Raw genomic sequence first — 24195 nt, forward strand, 5'->3', positions numbered from 1 at the left:
ATAACTAAAATATTTAGATATTTAAGAGTTTAGAAAAAAATATAATCAATATTTTTATTGTTAATCAAATACGCTGCATCAAATGTACCGAAATCCGTTGCTAAAATGAAATCTAATTATTCGTGTTCATACAAACTATACTGATCTATTTATATAAAATAAATTAATATATAGAATATATGCATTTAGAAAGATACATACCGTCTTAAGTTAGACATCTCACTCAAAAAGCGCGTCTAACATCTGTTTATAGTCAAATAAAAATAAAAGATATTTAAAGTAACTAATAACTTTCACTACAATATTCTATACATTTTGGCACATTTAGTTACAAATAAACATAATCCACTGACTTGACTATATAATAAAATATAATTATTTAATCATTTAAATTTTATTATATATTTTTTTGTAGGAAAACCGATAATATTTATTAATACACGCTTGAAATACTGTTCTTGTTGCTTTTTGATAACACCATTCCACTCGTATACTGTTCGTCGTTGGACAAAACCACCGCGTTCAATTACACGACACCACTCAACCAGATATTGCTTTTACGTTCTTCCTAGCTCTCGTTACATTTGACTAATTATTACCACCCTCTAATCGTCGATTACGCTGCGTTAATTTTCTCTTATACAATTGTTTAACAGAGTGTACTTTTCATTTGTATAAAGGTATATATATATTTAAATTCACACGTGCTAACTTATGTATCCTTGCTAATTATAATAATCGTGAAAATGAGTTTATCTCTTGGCGCTGTGCTCTACTAATCATCAATACGTCATTGGGCTTGAAGGAGTATTTTTTCATAGATTAATCATAGTGACTACAACTTTTTTTCTACGACCTTTTTAAACTAATATGTCAAAAATGACAGACACAGATTAATATATATTTCATATAATAAAATATAATCTAAGAAGATATTATATTTTTTTAAAAACTTCACAAAAAAAGATTTCAATTGTGGGAACACCAGTTAATTAATAACAGTTAACACCTCTGTCCCATTCGTGTTTCAACCGTGAAGCAGTAGTGTTTGCATGGCTGTGTTTCGGTTTGAAGGGTGGGATATGGCGTGAATTTACTGGGTACAGAGGAATAACACCTGAGTCCTCAGGAATGACAACGCATGGGGGGTATCATGGGCGAAACCGTATACTCTGTTATGTCTACGGTACTGCTCATGTCTATAGGCGACGGTTACCACTTTCCATCAGGTGGGCCGTCAGCTTGTTTGCCATTCTATGTTGTATAAAAAAAAAATTGTAACCACTCTGAAAGAATATCCTTTCAAATAAAAAAAAAACTTGTTAAAGCAGTTTATAACTGACGAAGTTATGAAGTAACATAAAAAAATACCGCTGAATTGAGAACCCTTTTTTAAAATCGGTTGACAAAATATTTTTGCCCTAACTAAACCAAATCGTTTATTATCAAATTGGTAGACTACCACGCAAGTATTACCACAGATTGCTAAAATTATGGATTTACTGAATACCTACTATAAATGATCATCATCATCATACTCGTATCAGCCATTAACATCGGTGAACATAATTACGTCCCCTATCGAGGGGGGCTCTGCTAATAGTTGCCACGCTTGGCAGACGGGTTGGCAACCGCAGTTAGCCACTATAAAAGATATCAATAGTAAATTAGCGCTATTCCAAATGCAAAACTGCACGTACATAACGAAGTATTGTCGTATTTCTCACCATTTACGTGTTCAGCGCTATAATTAAGTTTATGAACGTATTAAATGGTTTGATATCCTTACCACCTTTAGAGGTTGCCAAGACAATGAACCTGTAGTTTGCTATTAATTTGTCAGTTAACTACTAATAATGTTATTAGAATTTGAGTTTGTTTTCTTTAACAAACTATTTTTAAAATATTAGCTGTATATCGAGACTTTGATATGACATGAGTGATAAATCCACATCGGTATGCCATAAAATACCCTATGTTTTAATTTAGGATATGGTGTATATATGTACCAAATTTCATTTAGATAACGTTTAATAATTTAAGGGTTATTAAGTAACAAACATCCAAATATATTTATAAACTTTTCATTTATTACAAGAATTTGATTCATTTTATTTTAGCAGGTGATATTATATATAAAAAAATGATATTAATATAATTAATTAAGTACATAAATATGTATTAACTATATACAAGATAGGGAAACTTTGTACTAATTCATTCAGATGGCTATATATCTCTGTATTACATGTGTTTTGCCCCCAAGCAGCACCTACTGCAATTGTCGCTGTATTTCGGTTTGAAGGAATATGAACGGAAATATGGCCGCAGGGGTACTGAAAGCGTCACAATGTATTCTATCGTGTCCTTAATGTCGTTTATATCTATAGGCGACAATTACTACTTTCCATTAGCTTCGATATCGGCTCGTATCACTCGGAATGTTGTATATTAAGTGGTATAAAATAAGGTAAAATTGTCTTTACACCAGATCCATTACAGGTTAGGTAGACAGAACTAACTTATTCAAAACATATTTGTTTGAAGCAGACACTAGTTGTTTCGTTTGGTTGTTATATTTCTTCCTGCTATATATTATTCATGTTAAATCCTACATTTACCTCTCCACGTTGACTTTTGAGGTTTAAAACTCGGAATCAGAGATAATCATTGTGTGAAAAGATAAATATATAGAAATTACAGATTTGTAGATATATAGAAATTTTAATGATGACTTTATAGATTTTATTGGGATACTTATGTATACATTTCTAGACTTTTCTTCCTAGAATAAAGATAGGGATAGTGTAGGGGTAAGGATAAGGAAAAAAAATATTATTTATTTAAATATTTTTATAGTGTAATTTTATTATAAATATACCACCCATTCAGAATGCAATTTCAGCTGAAAAAACAGCCAAGAATTTTGAAATTTCTCAAGCTAATAAGATCAATCGCGTTCATCATTAAAAAAAATTCTCACATTAACTATCTTACGGTTCTTCCCATATCTTCTGTCTTAGAATTAAATTAAAATGGCTCCCAGTTCATCAACGTCGTGAATTTCATGTATTAACTTTCCCATCTTATGTACTGCATAATCTCTCTTCCCCATTTTATCTTCGTAAACGTTTCAATTTCCTTGTTTCCACTGGCATGTGTTGTAGATGTAACAAATCCCTCATTCTTAAAATTTCTCCCCATATCTTCTCATGCTATAGTGGATCACTCACGGTTCATGCGGCTAGATTATGAAAATTCTTACACATTCGTGAAAGTCGATCGCTGAATGTCTTCAGGAGCAGATTAAAAAAGCATCTTCTCTCCTCATAAACCTATTATGTTTGTGTATATACGTATTTTGTATAAGTAGGTATTATATTTTATATGTATTTATTCTATACAGATATTTGTGTATTTTAAATATAAGTATATAAGTTAGTATGTATTTAAGTAAACAAAATTTCTTAGTGGAAATACCACAACCATACCGTTAATTTCCCTTAACTAAACGTAACTGTTAGGTTCCCTGCCCGCTGATAACCAAAGCTCCTATTCACTCAGGGTTTGCTGGAACTCTAACAGAGCCAAACTTGTCTATTGTATATCTTTATTTAAAATAAATATATTTTTGTACAATAAAGTATAAATAAATAAACTTTTATTTATTTGTACTTTATTACTTTATACTCGTATTTAAAAAAAAGGGAACCTGCTCAGCAACAAATAAAAATGAAACAACTAGAGAAAATATTAATACAACTACAGTGTACAATATTTATTACAAATACAATTCTAAGTAAATTTATATTCTAAAATGCCTTTGCGATATATATAACATTATTTTTTGTACAATTCTTGTACTCCTAGAAACTTCTTGAGCTACGAATTTTACGAACAACTTTCGTGGACATAGTAGGTAACTTCTGTTTTTGTCGAACTTTTTTTATTGTTCTTATTTGGTAGAACTCGTTGAACTGCTGTTGTAAAACTAAAGTATTTGCTTTTTTCTCATTCCACTTAAAATAAAGTGTTAATTCATTTTTTTTGTAGGTATATAACAATGTTAAGCGCTTTGTTAATCGATATCTTCGCCAATTCTTTACTAACTATAATGATTGATTTTTAATCGAAAAGTTTTATAATTATTTACCAGTTTTGTTTACCTTACACAGTTATATAACAGTTTTAAATTTAAAAAATGAAACTATAATTGTTAATATTTATAGAGAATTTTATACTGTATTAAAGTACATCCTTTTTATAATCTTGACTTATTTCCAAAAAACAGCAATATTCATAATACTAGATTTAAAGACAAACTTGCTGTCCCCAAGTATCGTTTAGAAAAAGTTAATAGGTCTTTTATGGGAATAGGTATAAAAATTTACAATAAGATACAAAGGATATGTTGAATTACCCTTAAATAAATTCAAAACATCTGTTAAATCATATTTACTGAGCAAAGCCTATTACTCACTAAACGATTACTTGAATGACGAGTGTGCATGGCAATAGTTGTTCATGCACTGAATTTTCATTTAATGTTAGACATAGACACCTATATAAATATACATTGTAAATAAACTGGCTTTAAAAAAGTAATTCAATTGAGTTTCTTGCCAGTTCTTCTCAATTGGATCTATATACCGAACTGGACGGTAGGGTAAATATAAAATTATAATGTAAAAATTTGACGTTCATAAGCGGCTAAAATGTCCTACATGAATAAATGATTTTTGAATTTGAATTTGAATTTGAATTTATACGAGTTTTCACTATGTGTATTATAATAAAGTATTTTAAACAAACAAAATACCTATACGACTAAAATATAAGTATACGTATACAAATAAAATATGAACTATTCATTTCTTTTAAAAACATCCAGAGATACGAAGAAGAAACGAAGAAATGAAGCTAAAAGGCATGAATTATTTCCTAATATTCGTAACCGTATAGGCAATTGTAATATTATACTCAGCAATTCTGTATTAGAAGAAGCATTAATTTTGTATGTGTGTAGTATTTATTATTGATTAATTTAGTAAAAGTAGATATGAGAAATAAAAATAAAATATATAAATCTCTGTATATTGGTGCACCTATGTAAATTACCTAGGCAAATTCTTAAAGAATAATCCCTCTTTCATAATATAATATTAAAAAAATCATATATTTCAAGGAGACAACAGTTTTAAGTTTTTTTTTTTTCTATTCAGTTCCACATTACAAACAAGCTGACGGACCCACCTGATGGAAAATACATATACAGCGTCATGAATGTCATAGAATACACGTATATGTAAACAAACAAAGGATGGTAATGGTAGAAACGGTAAGGACAAAGTGCACCCCCGAGATCACCGGGAGGCTGCAATAACGCTCATTATTGAACATCTCTTTATCAGAACACGTGAGGCTATCTTATTTGCTGACTGTAAGGTAAGTAAGGTTGCTGGAGATCTTTGGGGAAGGGTAAAGGTATATAGAGATGGGTAACAGCTTACCAACAGGCGAACGTGTTATTTTACATCTAAATTGGCACCTTTAGGTATTAAAATGAAACAAAAATACTTAAATTTTATAGTAACAATAGTAAACTCAGTATGAACATTATAATTATTATTGTAGGTGCAAATATTTATTTATTTACACTTTATTGCACCAAGTAAAAAGAGAAATAACAAATACAGTAAATATTAATGAGAAGTGATACAAAAGGCGGCCTTATCGCTAAGCAATCTCTTCCAGACAACCTTTGGGTAGAGGACATTGAGAAAAAGACAAAGAGTAGGTGGCGCACTATTATATAAATATTATCATATACAAACATATATAGATACATACATACATATATACACATACATATATAATATATACACAATTAAATATATACATAACATACACATACTTAACAGAGATATACATAAGAAAGTTTATTATCTTTTTATTTAATATAATATATGTTAATATATAAAAAACCAATTTCACGCTGTTTGTTCTCGCTAATCTCCGAAACCACTGAACCGATTTTAATGGAATTTTGTAAATGTGTATTGTTTACTCCAATTATGAGAGTATCCTCTCTGTGTATTTTTATCCTGGTAAGAAAAAAATAATCCAGTAGGTGGCGGTATTTAGTATACTATACAGTTACAATAGGTAAGTACTCGTAGGTAACTTAAATTACTATTCATAGTAGATTAGTTCTAAATAAATTATCTATAATTTACATTATTAACTTATATGGTTTTTGTTTTTTACTTATTTTAATGCGAAATTCTGAAAAAATTGTGATATTAATATTTCAATAAAAATTATTCAAATGTCTATAAATATGAAATAACAATGTTATTGTTAACATGTCGTTTTATGTAGCTGGAGGGAAATTGAGGTATTTCATATAAACGTTGCGGATGGAGCGAGATCCGCCTGCGAAAAATAGCTCTCCCGATAAAATATGATTGCGTGCGATCTTTTTTATTACTTACCCGGCTCCGGCCTAGCCTCTCCGAGCGTCTGGGTTTGTAAATAAACGGTACAAGTTGTAAATATTGGTAGAAATATACTTACAAGTAATCCTATAGCGATCTGGCAACATCATATTTATTTTACAGAAAAAGGAAAACTTAAAATATAGAGGTAAAATCTGGATCGAGGGTCGAAGAAAATCACATTTTTTTTTTCCGGTTTATTCAATTGAAATAAGCAAAATACTGTAACACATTTTTTAATAACTAAAAGCATTTAAAATTACGCTTCATCTCCAAAGGATGACTAAATTAAAAATATATCAAATTGAATCAAAAACGAATATATGTTACATTTGTTTTTGATTTAAAATAGATATAATACTTATATATGCATCCCCTTGATGTTCGATCCGAACCATGTAACAGGATTTTTACATTGACTCTAAAAATTGCATAAAATTAAATGACCGTTCTAAAGTTCATTCAATTAATTTTATGTTCTTTCTCCCCCCTCAAGAAATCCTGTTCCAGTTTTTGTATTTCCTACTAAATGTGACTTGGAGACGAGAATGAAAAAATGTTTGCATAAACGAGAATAGTGGATACCGACAACATAGTGAAACATGTTATATTCCTTAATTTTTAACATAATTGAGTACTCGTAGATTTTAAATATATGTATTACAAACAAGCAGTCAAATCTTTCCTCTTTATAACATTAATATACTTTATTTTTATCGGTAAGCATAAAATATAATAACATACATTTTAAGAAATAATATTTGCACAATAATCTACAGAATAGTATGATAAGTGGACTCTATTTTTTCAGTTATCGTTAAAACAATATCAACGATCTTTCATTTACTTTTTAACGAAAATGTACGAAAATTCATACTATTAACAACTAATAAAACTGAGTAATACATATGCATACATATGTATATGTATATGTATATACTGAAAAACTCTTGACTCCAAAAATATTTGGGAGTATCTACTCCCAAATATTTTCTAGATATGTTCTAGATAGAACAGGACAGCGAGTGCAGTTGAATTCTTTCATCTCAGAAGAGTCTTTAGTAAAACTTCAAATTTAGAATTGGTGTACTTGTTGAACTATTGCATTGTCGACGATTATTAGGGATTTTTTTTACTTTTTGGCAATCCTAAAAAAATTTTTGACAATGAATATAATATATTAAGAAAATTGTTTCTTGTAATTGCTTGTATCTTTAATAGGTAAGTTTACTATTGTAATTTTTTGGAGATATTTATGGATGGAGATTAATTATATATATTAAATTTTATATAAAAAAATATTGATAGATATCTATATTAACAAACTTGTTTAGTTAAGTAGTTGGATACTAGTATCGTACTATCTAAATAATATATGTATTTATTGATTTACAGATTTTATTATTCACTTATATACTTATTTTTTTATTTACTGATTTTCTTATTTACTTATTTATTTATTCTTTCTTGACCACATTACAAAAAAATGTTTGGTACAAAAGGCGAACTTAATACTATATAGCATTCTCTCCCAGTCAACATTTGGCAAAATAGAAATGTAATTATGCGGTGAAAAATTGAAAATTGTTGCAGATAAACAATTACACGTACGTATCGATATTAAGTTACAAGTTCGACAATACAAGTCACAACACATACAATGGAGAGCTACTGCACGCTATGATTACATAAATATACATATAAAAACAAACAACTATTACTTACATATATAAATATACATCATAAAAACATACATAGAAATATAAATATACATATATACTTATAGATTATATACGATAACACAAATAAACAACGATAGAGATCAAAGGTGATGATGATGAAGATGATGAACTGCTTTCACAGTTTCTACAAAAGATATTTGTAGAAAATAAAAATAAATTTGTTAGACACTCGTCTTATATCAATGAGTAGCGCATTCCAAAGTCGTAAGAACTCAAGATTGAAGGAATTAAAAAGAAAAGCAGAACAATGTAAAGGAATAGAGAGAAAAGAACGAAGTCGTTAGAACGAAGTTCGCGTGTATGAGAATCACAAACATAGTTAAAACTACATTTCTGTATTATTCTGTAGTATTCTGGTTATAAGGGATTACTGAGAAGAGAGAAAATATTGCAAAGCAATCTAAATTGTCTACGTTGGTGTATAAGAAGCCGTTTTAATTGGGATTTGTACGAAGATATGTGGTCGTATTTATGCAGACAGAAGTTGAAACGAATATAACTATTAATTAGACGATCTAATTTATTAAGAAGATCTTCATTAAGATCAGGATAACACACATCAGCATGATCAATAACATGCAGAACAAGTGTTTGAACAAGTGTAATTTTAGTTTGAATACGGGGAATAGTGCTTAAAAAGGTTAATGTACTAAAGTATAGCTATGACAGAACGACTAGTCTCAGCAATTCGTTTTGCCCAGCTCAATTTCGAATCAATGTTTATAAGATCTTTAACGCTCGTACAGGAAGTAATAATCGAATTATCAAATGTTACAAGTAAGATAGAGTTATAATCGATCTTTTTCAACTGTCTCGAGCTATTAACGATTATTCCTTGGCACTGTCTTGGATTTACTGGGATGCCGAATTCACGGGACCAAACATTGATTTTTTGTAGGTAATAATCGTTCAGCTGTGCAATAACTGAATTTATCTTCGACAGTTGTCTACACATACATTTGTTAATCATCTGCATATAGATGGTAAGAACAACCAATTGTCATGGAAAGAAGATTAATAAATATCGAAAACATTAAAGGGGACAAAATGCCACCTTGCGGAACACCTGATGAAAGACCTTTGCAATCAGACAACTCACGGTCTATACGGACAGCTTGTTGTCGTCCACGAAGATAAGACGTGAACCAGAAAATTATGCTGTCGAGATTATAGTAGAATTCTGAGTTCAACTCAGAAAAAAAATATAATACTATTACTGTAGATATTATTAATTAATTAACATCATGTTCCAAGACGTGTAATATTTGCTACTAAATACGTTTTTCATGAGAAACGAAGCTTTATTTAATAAGTTCTGTTTATTACGTATAGCCATTCCTTATCTTATTACTGTGATACATTTTGATCACTGGCCGTACCATGCAACATGTGTGCGAAACTACATTTTGAATGCTATCGGAATGTAATAGTTGTTTAGATGATACCTACATAGAAGGAAACTGCATTAAGGAAATATTGGGTTTTGTAGAATAAAACCTTTCAGATCCTTTTGTATTAACAAAAGGATCCGAAACACCTGTATTTTATAGTTGTAAATTATGAGAATATGTTATGTATGTTATAAATAAGTTAAAAATCAGTTTATTTAATATAGGTTTATATAAAAATGATTGTATTACTTGTACTATAGATACTTGTTTAGGACATATATGACTACCTTAACTTTATAATAAATAAATTGGAAATTTGTATTTATTTTCTTTATACTTTATTGTACACACAAATATGACAAAGGTAAGCAAATGTACAAAGGCGAGCTTAACTTATTTCACTATGGACATATAGAAAATACACTATATTGATTGATAGTTCAAAGTGGTGAAAATTTTATATTGTTGACTCAACCTTATTGCAACAAAAATTTGAAAATATAAAATATTTTTATATTCTCGAAGTTTATAAAGCAAAAAATTTGAAGTATTTGAAGTAATTTTTTTAGTATACGTAAAATATTACAGGGAATATAGGAGTTTTTGAATAATCATAAAAAATCCTTCATAAACGAACTTGCGGTCCAGTTTTTTAACCTAAGATATGATTGGAAGAAAATTCAGTTGCTATACGAATAATATATTTATAATATTTCTGTTTTATGTAAAGTACACCACATAATAAGTTTCTATTATAATAAAAAAATACTAAAATCTAGTTACAGATAATTCTACCTACGGAACCCTCAGTGAGTGATTCCAACCCGCGCTTAACCCATTTTTTTAATCCGAAGCAGTTACGAACATTTCGTATTAATCTAAATATGAAACCATATCAAAAGGCAAGCAATAATTCAATCAAACGCGGCTTCACCAGGCTCACCTCTCCATGTTTACCAAACACGTACCCTTATCACGTTCCAATGAGGACCTTATCCTTCCACGATACACGTACTAGCGCTATATTAATTATGATGGAATGCGGCAAATGGAAAAATAAACTTTATATCCAACACGACAAAGTAGGATATCAAATGAAATTTAGTCATAACGAAGTGCCTGTGTGAATTAGTCGTGTAGCGTAGCTATGAGAGGCATACTGATAAGAGCATTGTCCATTTCTTTTGTCCTAACTTGTTTTTGTCATTATGGAATATGCAGAGACGATGAAAAAATTATGAAATGTAAGTCTCTATGAAGTTAATACTTTTCTTCAGTTTTCTAATGTTTCCGATGAAACTTAATCCGCTATAAACCAATTATTAAACGCGAGTTTAAAGTTACGATAGCTAGTCTAGGCTGCCCGAGGGCCCTCTGGGGAGCTTTAATGGACCTGTGGAAACGACTAGAAAAAGAACTAAGAAAGTGAAGTGTCCACAACTAGATTTAAAGCCCTATCCTTAGTTTAACGTGCACAATTTACCTAGGTACCTACCAATTTAATTCTTGAAAGTTACTTTTAGTTCCTTTATTTTTATATTAACTATATACTGATTATTGGCAGCGTAAATTACTATACAAAATATTCTTGTGTCAAGTTAAAATATAACCTTCTCAACCAAATGCCATTAAAATCTGTCCAGTCTTTGAAATGTGATCGAGTAATAAATATATAAACAAATTACCAAGTTTCAAATTTATAATATTAATAAGTTTAATCTATACAATAATTGTAAATAGTTTGTGTCTAAACATCTGTCACACAAACGCTACGGGACGAATTTTAATAAAATATGGTACAATGATAACTGATTCTTTGCTTTTTTATATAAAATGATTTTTACAGTTATAAAATTCTCGGTTCCATTAAAAAGTCAAAGTTCTTATCCAATTACAATACTAAAATATTATAAAATATATCTATATTTTAAAGTATTATTAATTATACTCCAATCGTAGTTGTAAATAAACTTTTTTAAATAAGCACTTATTTGTACTGAGTTAAGATATAATACATTTTGATGTACTTATGTATATAATAATTTATATATAATAGCTTATGTACAAAACAATTTAATTGTTAATGAAATTTATGAAACCCATTATCCTACATTAAGAGAAAATAATTACTCCAGAGGAGGCAAAAAATATCTAACCTATGAATTTTTAAAATAAGCGTGCTACTGGCCACACGAAGTATTCGAGGCCTGCTTCGGCGGCTGCGCAGAAGTGTCATGTGACAACCCTCGCAATCACCTTCGACCCTGCTATCCATATTGTGAGCCTGGATGCGTGTGTGAAGAGCCTTATGTCCGTGATGATCGCACACACCAATGCGTACTACCACAGGATTGTTCACCGTAAGTATAATTTCATTACACATATTATAAATACCACTGGATATATTACACAACGCCATCTAATCCTAAACTAAGGACGAAGGGATTGTTAGTAATGCGGACTACTAGTCCTGTCAGGTCGACCTCCTCGTGGGCCCCCCTGGAAATCACTGTGTTGATTTCCAGGTGTATTCATCGTGATGGGCTAACTGACCTGCCGTTTCAGTCTCACCGATCATCCTTCACTAGTGCCCCACCAGCGTATACCATTAGCGCAGGCGGGGTTACTATTCCATTACCGTTCATTAAAAAAATCCTAAACTAAACAGAGATACTATGAATACTAAACTACTGATAGAGATACTAATATACTTTTTTTTATAAATACATACATAAATATAAGTCAATTTATACGAATTTCATAAAAAAATATTAATTTAATTGTATTTTGTTAATAGCATGTAACAAGTTGTCTAGTATATTCACCAATAGTAAATCAAATTATTAAAATAATTGATTAAGCATTACTAAAATTCTTTGAAAACCTTTAAATGATATGTTGTCTGTTTCAAAATAAACCTGTGATATGATTAAACATACCTATATTTGTTTTCTATATCTATCTAATAAACCCACCCTACACTACTTACTTTGGATTAAACACAATTTATATATTTTTTAGTTACAAGAAATGTGATAAATGAAAAAAGAACTGCAAAAATCATTAACAAAATGATCCGCCATTTATTGAATTCATTTGTTACAAAAATGTGATAAATGAAGAATTGCTCGACCGATTTTGTACAAACTTCACATAAACCATCTGCTAAATAGTCCGAACAAAGCCTAAACATTTGATTTGGATAGGTGAACCCGTTCTTGAGTTATAAAATTACAACGAAAAGTGGCATTAATTTATATATATATATAGATATGTAACGTAGTTATTCTATTAGACAACTTTTAGAAGCTTTTAGTTAACTTTGCAATTTAACTTGGTACAAGTAAATAAAACGCAAAAGTTTTAACACAATTAAAATTAAAATTTCAGTACACAAATGGGGATCCCTGTGCCGAATAGAAGATCAGATAAACAACAAGCAACAAAATACGGAGTTAAGTCTTCACGAGCTTACAGCAAAAGAGACGATATACCATTAGAATTAGACAATGAAGTACCATTCAACCATGCGGATGAGTTCAAAAAACCATCAGAAGTATCAAGAATGGGGAACTACTTTAATATAGTAATTGCCCCACCACCTATAAAAGCATTGCAACCGAGAAAATTATTACAAAATGATGAGTTTAGACTCCCTTCGAAACTTATTTAAGTAGATACATGGCAAAATTTGTATTTTTTTTTAATAAATTTTCTATATAATCTAATACTGATCTTCTTGTTATTTAACATATGTATGTACCTATCTTAAATTATTTTTATTTACGCCAAATCGTTTATGGGTTAAGCAGAGATACCTCAGGTAGTCGGACCCTATCAAACTTTATTTTTACAATCATTAGAGTCATAATAGACTTAGTCATTACAAAAACCCATAAATGTCCCAGCCGTTAACTATGCCTCCCCCTTGAGCGGTTTTGTCAATAGTTGCCACGATTGACAGTCGAGTTGGCAACTGCAGTTAGGCTTTGGTGATGTTTAAAAAGAGACGTTGCTGCCCATCCCTTGACCATTAAGTTCTCTTAGTCGCCTCTTACGACACCAACGGGAAAGAAGTCTATATTTTATGTGAACCTACTATTACCACGATGGCCAATCAGCCAGGTAAAGAGGTTTTCTTCTCCTAAAATTGTGTTAAACTTCTAGTAGTTCGTATATTATATTAATACTATATATAAATATATGAAACTAAATTATCGATGGAGCATAATACAAAACAGTAGTCACTACTTTTTTTTTAATACAATCAACACCAACTCAAACAAGCAATCACATCCGGTTTAATTCGATTTCTTTTTCTCAAACAACGCCCGATTTTCACTGATTGGTTGTGGCTGTATTGCCATAAACTGAATCGAAAATAGTCGCACGCCAATTTTTCGCCACACACACATTTGAATCGTCGATTGTGTATTGCTAAAACAAAATGCGTAAGTTGTTGCTACTTGCACTTTTGCTATGTAAGTGTTTAGCATTCATAGATATTAAAGTTAATTTAGGGCAACATAATGATGCCAAAGAACAAAATTATATTACAGATGACATCGTTGCATTAGCTACGAGATCGGGTAATTACGATTATGATGACATTGATGCAAATAAAAGACATTCTTTCATCGATGACAGAAGAAACTGGAGGAAGAAAGCGTTACAGAATCCTTCAGAATTTGAACACAAAGACTGGAATGATAAAAAGAGACGTTATGATAATCCAAGATACGTAGATGATCCAGAGTCGAAATTATTAAGTAATTTAGATAGACCGCGAGAACTAGACTTATCATCAAGTTATAGAGGACAAAGACACTACGATAATCTAGACAAAGCAACCATATTCAAGAGTAGCGAAACAGTACATTCTTCAGCATACTTGTAATTTTTATTTACACTTTTTTTTATTGTTTTATTATTTTGTAACAATACATAAATTGAATATGTTCAATATTTTGGCAGGGATAATGATGCTGATAAGAAGAATACTATTGGAACCATGAACTGTGAAAGGCCACATGAAAAGTAATTGTTTCAGAAAAATCCACTTATAAATGAAATAAGTTATTTAAAAAATATATATAAAGCATACATATTAAATATTGATATAATAAATTTTAGATATGAAACCTGTTTCGCTGGATGTGCAGCAATTACCTGTGACAACCCGCGCGATAGACTACAGCCATGTTACCCCTTCTGTGAGGCTGGCTGTATATGTATGCCTCCATACGTACGAGATGATCGAACGCATAAGTGTGTATTACCTGATGACTGTACCAAGTAAGTTCTTTAATTGTACATAATTAATTTTCTATTTTCTATTACTGAAGATGATAAATGTACACTGCAATACCTATAATATAATAATTTAGGATATTTGAGGGATCAAATAACGTAGATTACGAACCAAATTAATTTTTCCTGTAAAACAAATATATTTATAATCTAAAATAAAAGCTGTTATAGTAGATTTTATAATATGGTTATCAATATTCTAAGTGATACAAAACAAATACATTTCAGAACCTTCGCAATTTTTTAATCGCTTAATCTTATTATTCCATACGTACCTGTATCTTTTTAATTTAATATATTATTACAGAGGACTCAAAGGAATTCCTGATCTTGGAGATGAAACATGATCTATAGACAACGAAAGTACAAACAGCAATAATTCTTATGAGATATAATGTTATAAATACAATAATTAAATAAAAAAGTACTCTATGTTTCAACATAGTTTTATTTATCATTATTCTGACACGCTAGTCATGTCGACATAAATATACAAATATACTAAGTCTACAAATAGACGAGTTCTTTTTATAAAAATACATCTATTTTTATTAAATATCATAACTTATATAGACAGAATATCAGCAATAATATAAAAATATAATATATATATATATATATTTCAGTATTGTAATTTCCAAAAAAAGAACCGTATCTAAAATATTTATTTAAACACATCTTTGTCACTTACAGCATCTAGTGAATCTCTTTGGGAACGGCTGAAATTATGAATTTATTTTCACTTTCTTTTGACTACAATTTTAAGCTATATTTTTTATTTGAATGCATTGTATGGTGTACATATTGTTCTAGTAAGGTGCAAACACAATGCATTGTTTCGATCAATTCTTTGCTTATGCAGGTGGCAAATGACTTTCCTAATACAATCGTGTTTAATATTTCTTATGAATGGTAACGACAATTTTGAAACACATTTTATAATAGTGATAAATAATACACAAATAAAACAAAATTAATATACAGAAAAATAAACAATGTCCTAGTATTTCAGTTTAACAATGAACGGGCAGATTTTTTGGATTTTCGTTGTGCTGTGCAGTTTATTACTACCCACGTGTAAGGGAATGGAAACTCAATACGGTAATTTATAATTATTGATTACTTGCTTATCATACATATCTATCTTATCTTAATTGATCATAATATAATACTACCTTCCCTTTCTGGAATAGGCCAGTGACTGCATCCATACACTGTTGATCGACTACGCTTGCGTACAAATAAGTTTCCCAACTCTGAACGTGAACCGTACCATAACAATGTCGAATGGCTTTTCCCGAGACGTGTTTCCTTCATCCTATAGCCTCCAATCCTTCAAACGTAGCGTAAAAAAGCAATTAGTAAGCTGACCTAGTACGGTCAACCATTGAGAGTTAATCATTCTCTTTTCGGTTGATTGTATTTATGAACCATATTGTCTCTGTGTTCGGTCAGGATAGTGTGATCACATGTCGTGACCACAATCCTAAAAAACAATCTTGTACTGAAATTAACGAATATAATTCCCATAAGTGTGAGTTTTTTACAATGTTTCTTGATGTTTAAAATTCTTATTTATACGTTCTATTGTTTATTCCCACCCCAATGAAAGACAGACGTAACCTATATTTATTTACGTATTAAATATGAATACACAAATTAACCAGTCTTATTTTGAAATTTTTATGCCCATAAATAGTAATCGTTTTTTTTACATTTTTTTTTTATTTAATACGAACTTTATTTCATAAAACAGAATGCGGTCCACATGGCAGGTTTGAATATTGTATCGATGGAATCCCAGGCTGTGTGGTCGGATGTCACTGTCATCCTGGTTACTATTTTGATACCGAAACAAAAGTGTGTGAGCCCAAGTAAGTGAAGAAAACGGAACTCAAAATACATATATACATAAAATATACACATATATATAAAATACAATTCTCTCACGTCTATCTTAATGATCTAAATAAAATTAGTTCGAGAAAAACACTAGAAAACCCTTTTAATTAAGAAAATAATCATCATAATTAGTAAAAAAAATGGTGGATATGTCGCATAATATATATACGAAATTAAAAAGTGGTCCATTTACGAATCTATTTCATTTTCTAAATCAGTTAAAAGGTCCATGATTAATTTCTATAAAATAAATATATTGTTTTAACTTGTCTATAACACATTTAAAATATATTTTCAGCGTCAAATTAACTCAAAACTTCAGACGTCTCTACATGTCAGAACCCACACGAATCCCGTCACAGTTTACCACTGTTAATGCGATTGATGCAACACCGACAACAAATAAGGCATTAAATGACAACGTTGATGCCATAACCAAAGATGCTGACGACCTAGGTGATTGGTTGTACAATCAATTCTTCAAAACTATAGAAAATCAAGTTATCAACAAATCCGACAACGAATCTATGACTAGAAGAAGTGGCAGTGACCCTCCAAACCGTGTCTCAAAGCGTAAAATAAGAAAATTTGGAAAAAAGTCGAAGCGGAAAAAGTTTTCAAAAAAAGGTCTGAGGAAAAAATTGTTACGAATCACTGAGGATGATAGCTTATTTCATTCTAGCTCGAGTTCTGATGATTCGAGCTCAAGTTCGAGTTACAGTGACAGTAGTTCATATGAGAGAGATAATGATGATGAACATGACCATAGGAAAATTATCATGATCAACAAGAAGCCCACACCACCGTTGCCGTCTTTCATTTTTTTACCAAACATTGATACACCATTTTATCCACCTATTGGACTACCTCCTCCACCAATTATTCCTATGTATCCAATGGTGCCTGTACCGCCGATGAGTCCTAAATATCCAGGTTAGTAAAAAGACTTTATTTATTTCCAATTAATTTCGTTTAGGCTTAAATTATTTAATTAATAATTAATTAATTATTATATCATATTTCATCAAAATAATAATAAGTACCATAATTAAAGAATAAATATTTAGATTAGTTTTATATTATCCGATATCTCCAAATTACATTTGAAAAATAGAAAAATCTTTGGAGTATAATTATATTGATAATTAATTAATTATACTTAATAATTTTGTTTCCAAAGCTATTCCGAAGCCTGAAAATGAAAAAACCACAACAACAAAACAAACCAAACATAATGAAAGTGTAATTATAACTCCTACAGAAGCCACTCCAAATAAAATTGAGCCCACCAACCCTCCCCCGAGTGAAAAACCACCACCGTAAGAAAATATTTACTTTCTTCTTTGATATTTCAATTACTTCCTTTTCTGACATTCTAAATACAAGTACAAAAATGATATATATTGTTACATTCAACAAAACTTCTTTTTAAGTGTAACAAATCAATAATTTTATAAACTAAATTGTATAACAAAACCACATATTCCAGAGAAAATGTAAAAAGAAGCAAGAAAGAAAAGATTGACCGTCGAAATGAATTCGTAAGTTTTTTAATTCTAGTTGTATATGCGTATAAGTTTGCGGCCTACCTATATAAATAGAACACCATATAATATCATAGAATATGGTACTCGTCGCCTAGCAGGCAATTATAAATTATACTGAGATAACTATAACGGACTAGTTATGTGGTTATTAACGAAACTATGCTAATTCTAGTAAGCCGCTACAATGAGGCTTATTGACAATACTATGTTAATTATTCATTTATATTTCTTTACATAAATAGTTAAACATCAATATGTAATTATCATAATAATACATATGGAATCTAATGCGCCATTCTTATATTTTTTGATGTTCCTTAGAATATCAAGTAAGCTGACGGCCCATCTGATGTACAATATTAACCGTCGTCTATACATATATGGACATAACAGGATATTCTGTTACCTCTTATGCATTGCCATTCCTGAGTGCTAATGTGTTATGTCTCAATATCCTGTAATTTCATTGCCATATCCCACTATTCAAATCGAAGCAAAGCTACACAAACACAACTCACTCTGCTTCACGGCAGAAACACAAATGGGACAGAGGTGCCCAAGCAGACGACTTTTGTACATAAATTATGTATTGTATATAATATGTATAACGATTTTAGTAAACTAATTAGTTTACAGTAAAACTCGCTAAATAATTGAGGCAAAATTAGAAGTATCTAATAATAAACCATATAAATATAAAGTTAATCAAAACAATTAATAATTGCTCTTGTTTAATCCAAAAGGAGAAAAGCATAAGTGTTATTCAGTTACTTATTTTGTTATCTTACTTCTACGTTCTACTTATCAATATAGTATTTATATGCTTAATTGTATTATATTATTATTATATTACAGTTGAAACAAATACGAGAAAAAATTAAAAGACACAAAATGCCACCGAACTATTTTGGAGATCAATATGAGGAACCAAATTTGCACTCACTCGATGACAATTTTCCACTGGAACCTTTCTCATACAACGAAATAAAACCGAAGGCAGATGAGACTCCTAAAATAGAAGATGTAGATTTCAAATACTTAACTCAACTTATTCATAGAGTAGATTTAAATAAGACTAAAAATAAAAATTTTGCTTACAAAACCCCCACGGAGAATATGCTGGAATTTTACAGCCCTGTACCAAATTTTAGAAGAAATAATCTTAATACATACAAAACTCCTATCACTAATCAATTTTACCCAAAAGTAGATCTTGAACATCGACGGTACTTGCCCAAAACTGACGATTCATATTATACAAGTCTTGGAAGAGAAATTGCCTCTTTGATAAGAAAAATCGATACTAAAGGTGAACGTGAAATTAATATAGAAATTGAACAAGAAAACCAAAATAATCAGAAACCATCGGCATTTAATGAAAACCGTTATGCACCTCGGTCTTATTGGGAAAGATCTATTAGATCTCTTTTGATAAACTTAGATCCAAATGCAAATAAATCTGGATATTCTCGTGATAGTAATGAAAAATTGTTCAATTTAGAAAACCAAGTCGTAGCAGCTACCACTAAACCATCTCTAAATCTACAAGAATTAGAAAATATTGTTAATATTATAGAAAGAACACAATCACAAGAAAAAAATTATAAAACAAAAAACAATAAAACTCCTTCAAGTAACATAAACAGTAATGTATTTCCGAAGGGCATTAGACGATCAAATACTATTATAAGATACGTTACAAAACCAAAAGCTGATTACATCAATGATACTCGGATAATATCTACTATATCACATCATGGTACATCAAATGTGTCTAACGTAAAAGACCGAATATTAAGGACAAATGTTAAAAATGAAACAAAAAATCAATTTACGCCATCAAAGGATATCAATAAAATTAACTTAAGCACCCTACACAATATATTGCAAAAACAACATCTATCACCAATGCACCATGATTCGAAAAAAATACAAAATAATATAAAGTACTCATATCAACTGGACCCACTGATACTTAATCGTAAGAGTTCGAAATTTTATTCTAATTATGAACCTTATGGACAAGAGAACACTTTTCACTTTCCAAATTATTCAAAGAAAATTATCAAGACATACGGAAAACCTAATAATCCATCTTATTTTCATCATGAATTACATCATTTTGATTACTTTGATTAAAAATATAATTATTATAAATAGATTCTTATGAAGTACACTCCTTATTATATTGATTTTAACATATTTCTAATTATAACATATCAAACATATTTATATTTAGTTACCATAAATATGTTATAATAATATTTGTAAGTTAGTTCCAATAAAATTAATTAAATAACTAATATATTATTTATTAATGAACACCCATTTAATTTCTAAATTATTTTACATGATTCAAATAAAAAATTAGTCTACATAATTATTATAGATGTACATCAAACTACATTATTAATATTCAATATTTTTAATGGAAAGAAAATATAAATTTTGCAAGTAGTTGATATATAAATATTTAAGTCAGCTATAAATTTTTCATCAAAACACTGCATGATTCCTTAAATTGCTTCATGTCTTTCAAACGGATTTTAAACGCTTTAATCCCGAGACAGTTTACGAAACACAAACTGAGGCAGTACTCCGAGCTCTAGCTGGTTGCAGTGCATTGAATTTCATAGGATTATAGTTGGCAGATGTCGACTCTTCACTCGATTAATAAAATTTGTGTTACTTCCACTGCTGCTCTGATACAAATGTTGAACTGCGAGAATGTAGTGAAAAGGCAATGGAAATGTTCTCATACTAAATATTGTATGTTCTATAAATATGTAATCCAATTATACTCTTAAACAATATAATTCGTGTACCAAACACTACAAGCGTACAGTCACCAAGCGTGGATGCAATACGGGTTGCAGAGAAATTGAAATCTGCTGCGGTTACAACCCTGCAAATATGCTAGCAGGTTTAGTGTAGCGTGAACGAACGATCAGTATAGCTTCGTTGAATTTGTATCATGCACCTAATCCGATGAAAGTACTAGCGCCGCCATATTATTCCATATAATTTTACCTTTCTGTATCTGCAGTGCCTGTTAACAATATCGTATATATTTCATGTAAGTCGAATATACTGCGCCAATAACCATTTCACGAGAATGTTAAAATCTATACATTATGTAAATTCGAATTGGTGTCCAAAAGGTTGACATCTTTTGAACTTATAGGTTGGAAGTATGTGTTATTATTTATTTCAAAGTTTCTTAACGAAATAGAATATATTTATATACATATACATATTGTAATATACCGACTTGATTTTAGTGATTAGTAAGTATTTGTCCTATAAATATCTGATTAATTCATTTACGATTATAAGCTAAAAGTAACCTATGTTTAACAGAATAAATCATGTGTGTAGCAAATTATATTAATATTTATTTCAATAACAAGTATCGAAATATACTAAAATCTTTACAAAGTGTCACATCCATAAGACTAGCTATGTCTCGCAGCTTTGCCCGCGTAAGTCAGGATATAAATTTCTTTCCTACATGTTAAGTTAGGACATAAGCTATTCGTGCACCTTTCTTACAAATCTGTTAAGTACAATAGTTTTTGTGTGAAAGAGTAATAAAAACTCAAATATCCACACATCTCCATAAACTTATTTTAATAATACTAGTAAAATTAGTAGAATAAACAGTAACAGCTAACGTTTTAATGCGGGTACCTATGGATTTGTAGTAATGTAAAATAGATGTAGCAAAATTAAATACTGATACAATGTCAGCGTGCATGATCGATCCTTAATTAATAATACCATCGATCAATTTACGTTTTAATGGATACTCAGTTAGCTTTTTCAAGCCCATCAGTACAGTATTGATGATAAAGATATTCTATAAGAGAATTAATTGCTTACGATAACAGCTTTATATTTAATTTATATCGTTGTTTGAAAATTTGAAAAATATGTGAATATTTCATATTTTCATTCGTAATCGTAATAATGTAACGACTTTTAGTAAAAAATGGCAAAATAAGAACTCTTATTAAGTAACTAGGAATGTAGTAACACAATATTTCCTAGCGATATTGTATATAAATGCAAAAATAAAGTATTTTACAATTGCCTCGATACCAAATTACAAAAAAGACATATATAAATAATATTTTAGACAGAACTGGTTGATTATTTACATGTAACATATAATCAAAAGTTACAGCTAGATAATCTCTTTATTAAAAACCAATAAATTATATATTATGCTATATTGATCTATACTTGAATTTGCGTAAATTTACATTTTCTTTTTATTCTACAAGCACAGTTCTTTGATGCAATATATCTAGATAGATACATAGACTATACAAAGTTTCTGTTCAATCTTTCTTTCTTTTCAGGGCCACACATATCCCTTCGAAAGTTATAGCGCCAAACTTTTGACACATACGTACTATCTGATTCAATTTGATTCAATATGGAATTGTAACTTTGTATTACTTCTCTGAAAGTGAGATGAGATAGCGATAAGATTTTGTTTTATCCATACGACTTAGTACTTTGATAAAACTTTAAATGTATAACATTTAGTAACATTTTTTATTTAATTTTGTGAAAAATGGACCATTGTTGAATACTACGAGTGATTCAGGAAATCTTGTTCAAAGTTTTCTTTCATGAAATTGGGTAAAATAGTAGCGGTAGTATACAGGAAAATCGTACAGAAATGTCAAAAACAGATATAATAGAAAAAGTAAACATAGAAAACGTTAGTTGGCCAAATTGTCTGCAAAAGAAATAGTTTTCTATTTTTTTATCTGTCTATTTATTCCTGAATTTTGTGAATATGACTGCAAAACTTTTAATGATAATGGCTTACCATTAGTGTCTTATCTAAGTTTGGAGTTACAGACATAAGATAAATATATTGCATGTGTATATAATAGACATAGTTTATAATCTTTAAGCCGTTGTTGATGAAATACATATCAAGGAACCGTATATCAGGTACATATATTAGTAGACATTTGCCCGGATTCGAAAATAATTTAAAAATTATCTTCTACTTCTAAACGAATAACTTATAAAATATTTCAAACATCTATTGACATTAGTGAAATAATAATTCCGTCCCGTAATGTTAAATGGCATCAAATGAATGTCCGCTCCTGACATCTTGACGTTAGAGCAAATTCCATTTTAGCTCCAACTATTGAGTTCGAGTCGACGCTCTCGACTCGTAAGTATGATTACGACCTCTCAGCACAACAGATTGACGTCACACATAAATCTAAGTTCACAGATTCAAACTTTAGACATTTACGAAACAACGTTGAAACGTTAGAAAGATCCATGAACTTATAACTTTATAAACTACTTGTGATCCGGTGGTCTACCATGAAATTAAATTCCGAAATTTCGGGCTCGATTTCGTGTTTTTGTTCGTATCAAAATCGACCCAGTGAATGGAGCTTAACATTTTGTTCATCATAAATCCTATTCTAATAGTCCAAAGGAAAGATATTTTAACATTTTTAATAATTTAAACAGCATGTACTATGTAATTTTAACATCAAATTTCTATTTCGTTCGTCCCCGAAATTTCGGAAAATACTTCATGGTAGGCCCTCCGGTCCGGCTTCACACGGGTAAAAAGAATTTTCGAAATTAAGAGATATGTAGCCTATTACTATCTGATAATGTATAGGTGAAATCATTTATAAAACCGGTTCAGTAGTTTATGAGTTTATCTTTATATTATATTAGTATACATATATAATATTAGTATAGATATATACTAGCTTTTTGTCCGCTACTTCTTGTGCGTGAATTTCAAGGAACA

The 24195-nt window shown here is 29.9% G+C and overlaps 3 protein-coding genes across 3 annotated transcripts; all 3 read left to right on the top strand.

Annotated features, from left to right (window-relative positions):
* The first annotated feature begins 10747 nt into the window (after window positions 1-10747).
* Window positions 10748-13308, top strand: LOC113516204 (uncharacterized). The gene is made up of 3 exons (XM_026900584.3): window positions 10748-10874; window positions 11807-11990; window positions 13021-13308. Exons 1-3 carry the CDS (start codon window positions 10778-10780, stop codon window positions 13301-13303), a joined length of 564 nt encoding a protein of 187 aa, XP_026756385.2. The 5' UTR covers window positions 10748-10777; the 3' UTR covers window positions 13304-13308.
* A 669-nt stretch (window positions 13309-13977) lies between these two features.
* On the top strand, window positions 13978-15640 carry LOC113516203 (uncharacterized). The gene is made up of 5 exons (XM_052900981.1): window positions 13978-14081; window positions 14190-14523; window positions 14605-14667; window positions 14764-14925; window positions 15634-15640. Exons 1-5 carry the CDS (start codon window positions 14078-14080, stop codon window positions 15638-15640), a joined length of 570 nt encoding a protein of 189 aa, XP_052756941.1. The 5' UTR covers window positions 13978-14077.
* A 138-nt stretch (window positions 15641-15778) lies between these two features.
* On the top strand, window positions 15779-23717 carry LOC116412907 (uncharacterized). Its single transcript, XM_052900982.1, has 7 exons — window positions 15779-16041; window positions 16697-16814; window positions 17141-17775; window positions 18023-18161; window positions 18332-18383; window positions 19245-20370; window positions 23557-23717. The coding sequence occupies exons 1-7, from the start codon at window positions 15960-15962 to the stop codon at window positions 23715-23717; spliced, it is 2313 nt and encodes a 770-aa protein (XP_052756942.1). The 5' UTR covers window positions 15779-15959.
* The last annotated feature ends 478 nt before the right edge of the window (window positions 23718-24195 follow it).

The sequence above is a fragment of the Galleria mellonella genome, unplaced genomic scaffold (assembly GCF_026898425.1).
Source record: "Galleria mellonella isolate WM207_F2 unplaced genomic scaffold, CSIRO_AGI_GalMel_v1 utg74, whole genome shotgun sequence".
Taxonomy (NCBI): Eukaryota; Metazoa; Arthropoda; class Insecta; order Lepidoptera; family Pyralidae; genus Galleria; species Galleria mellonella.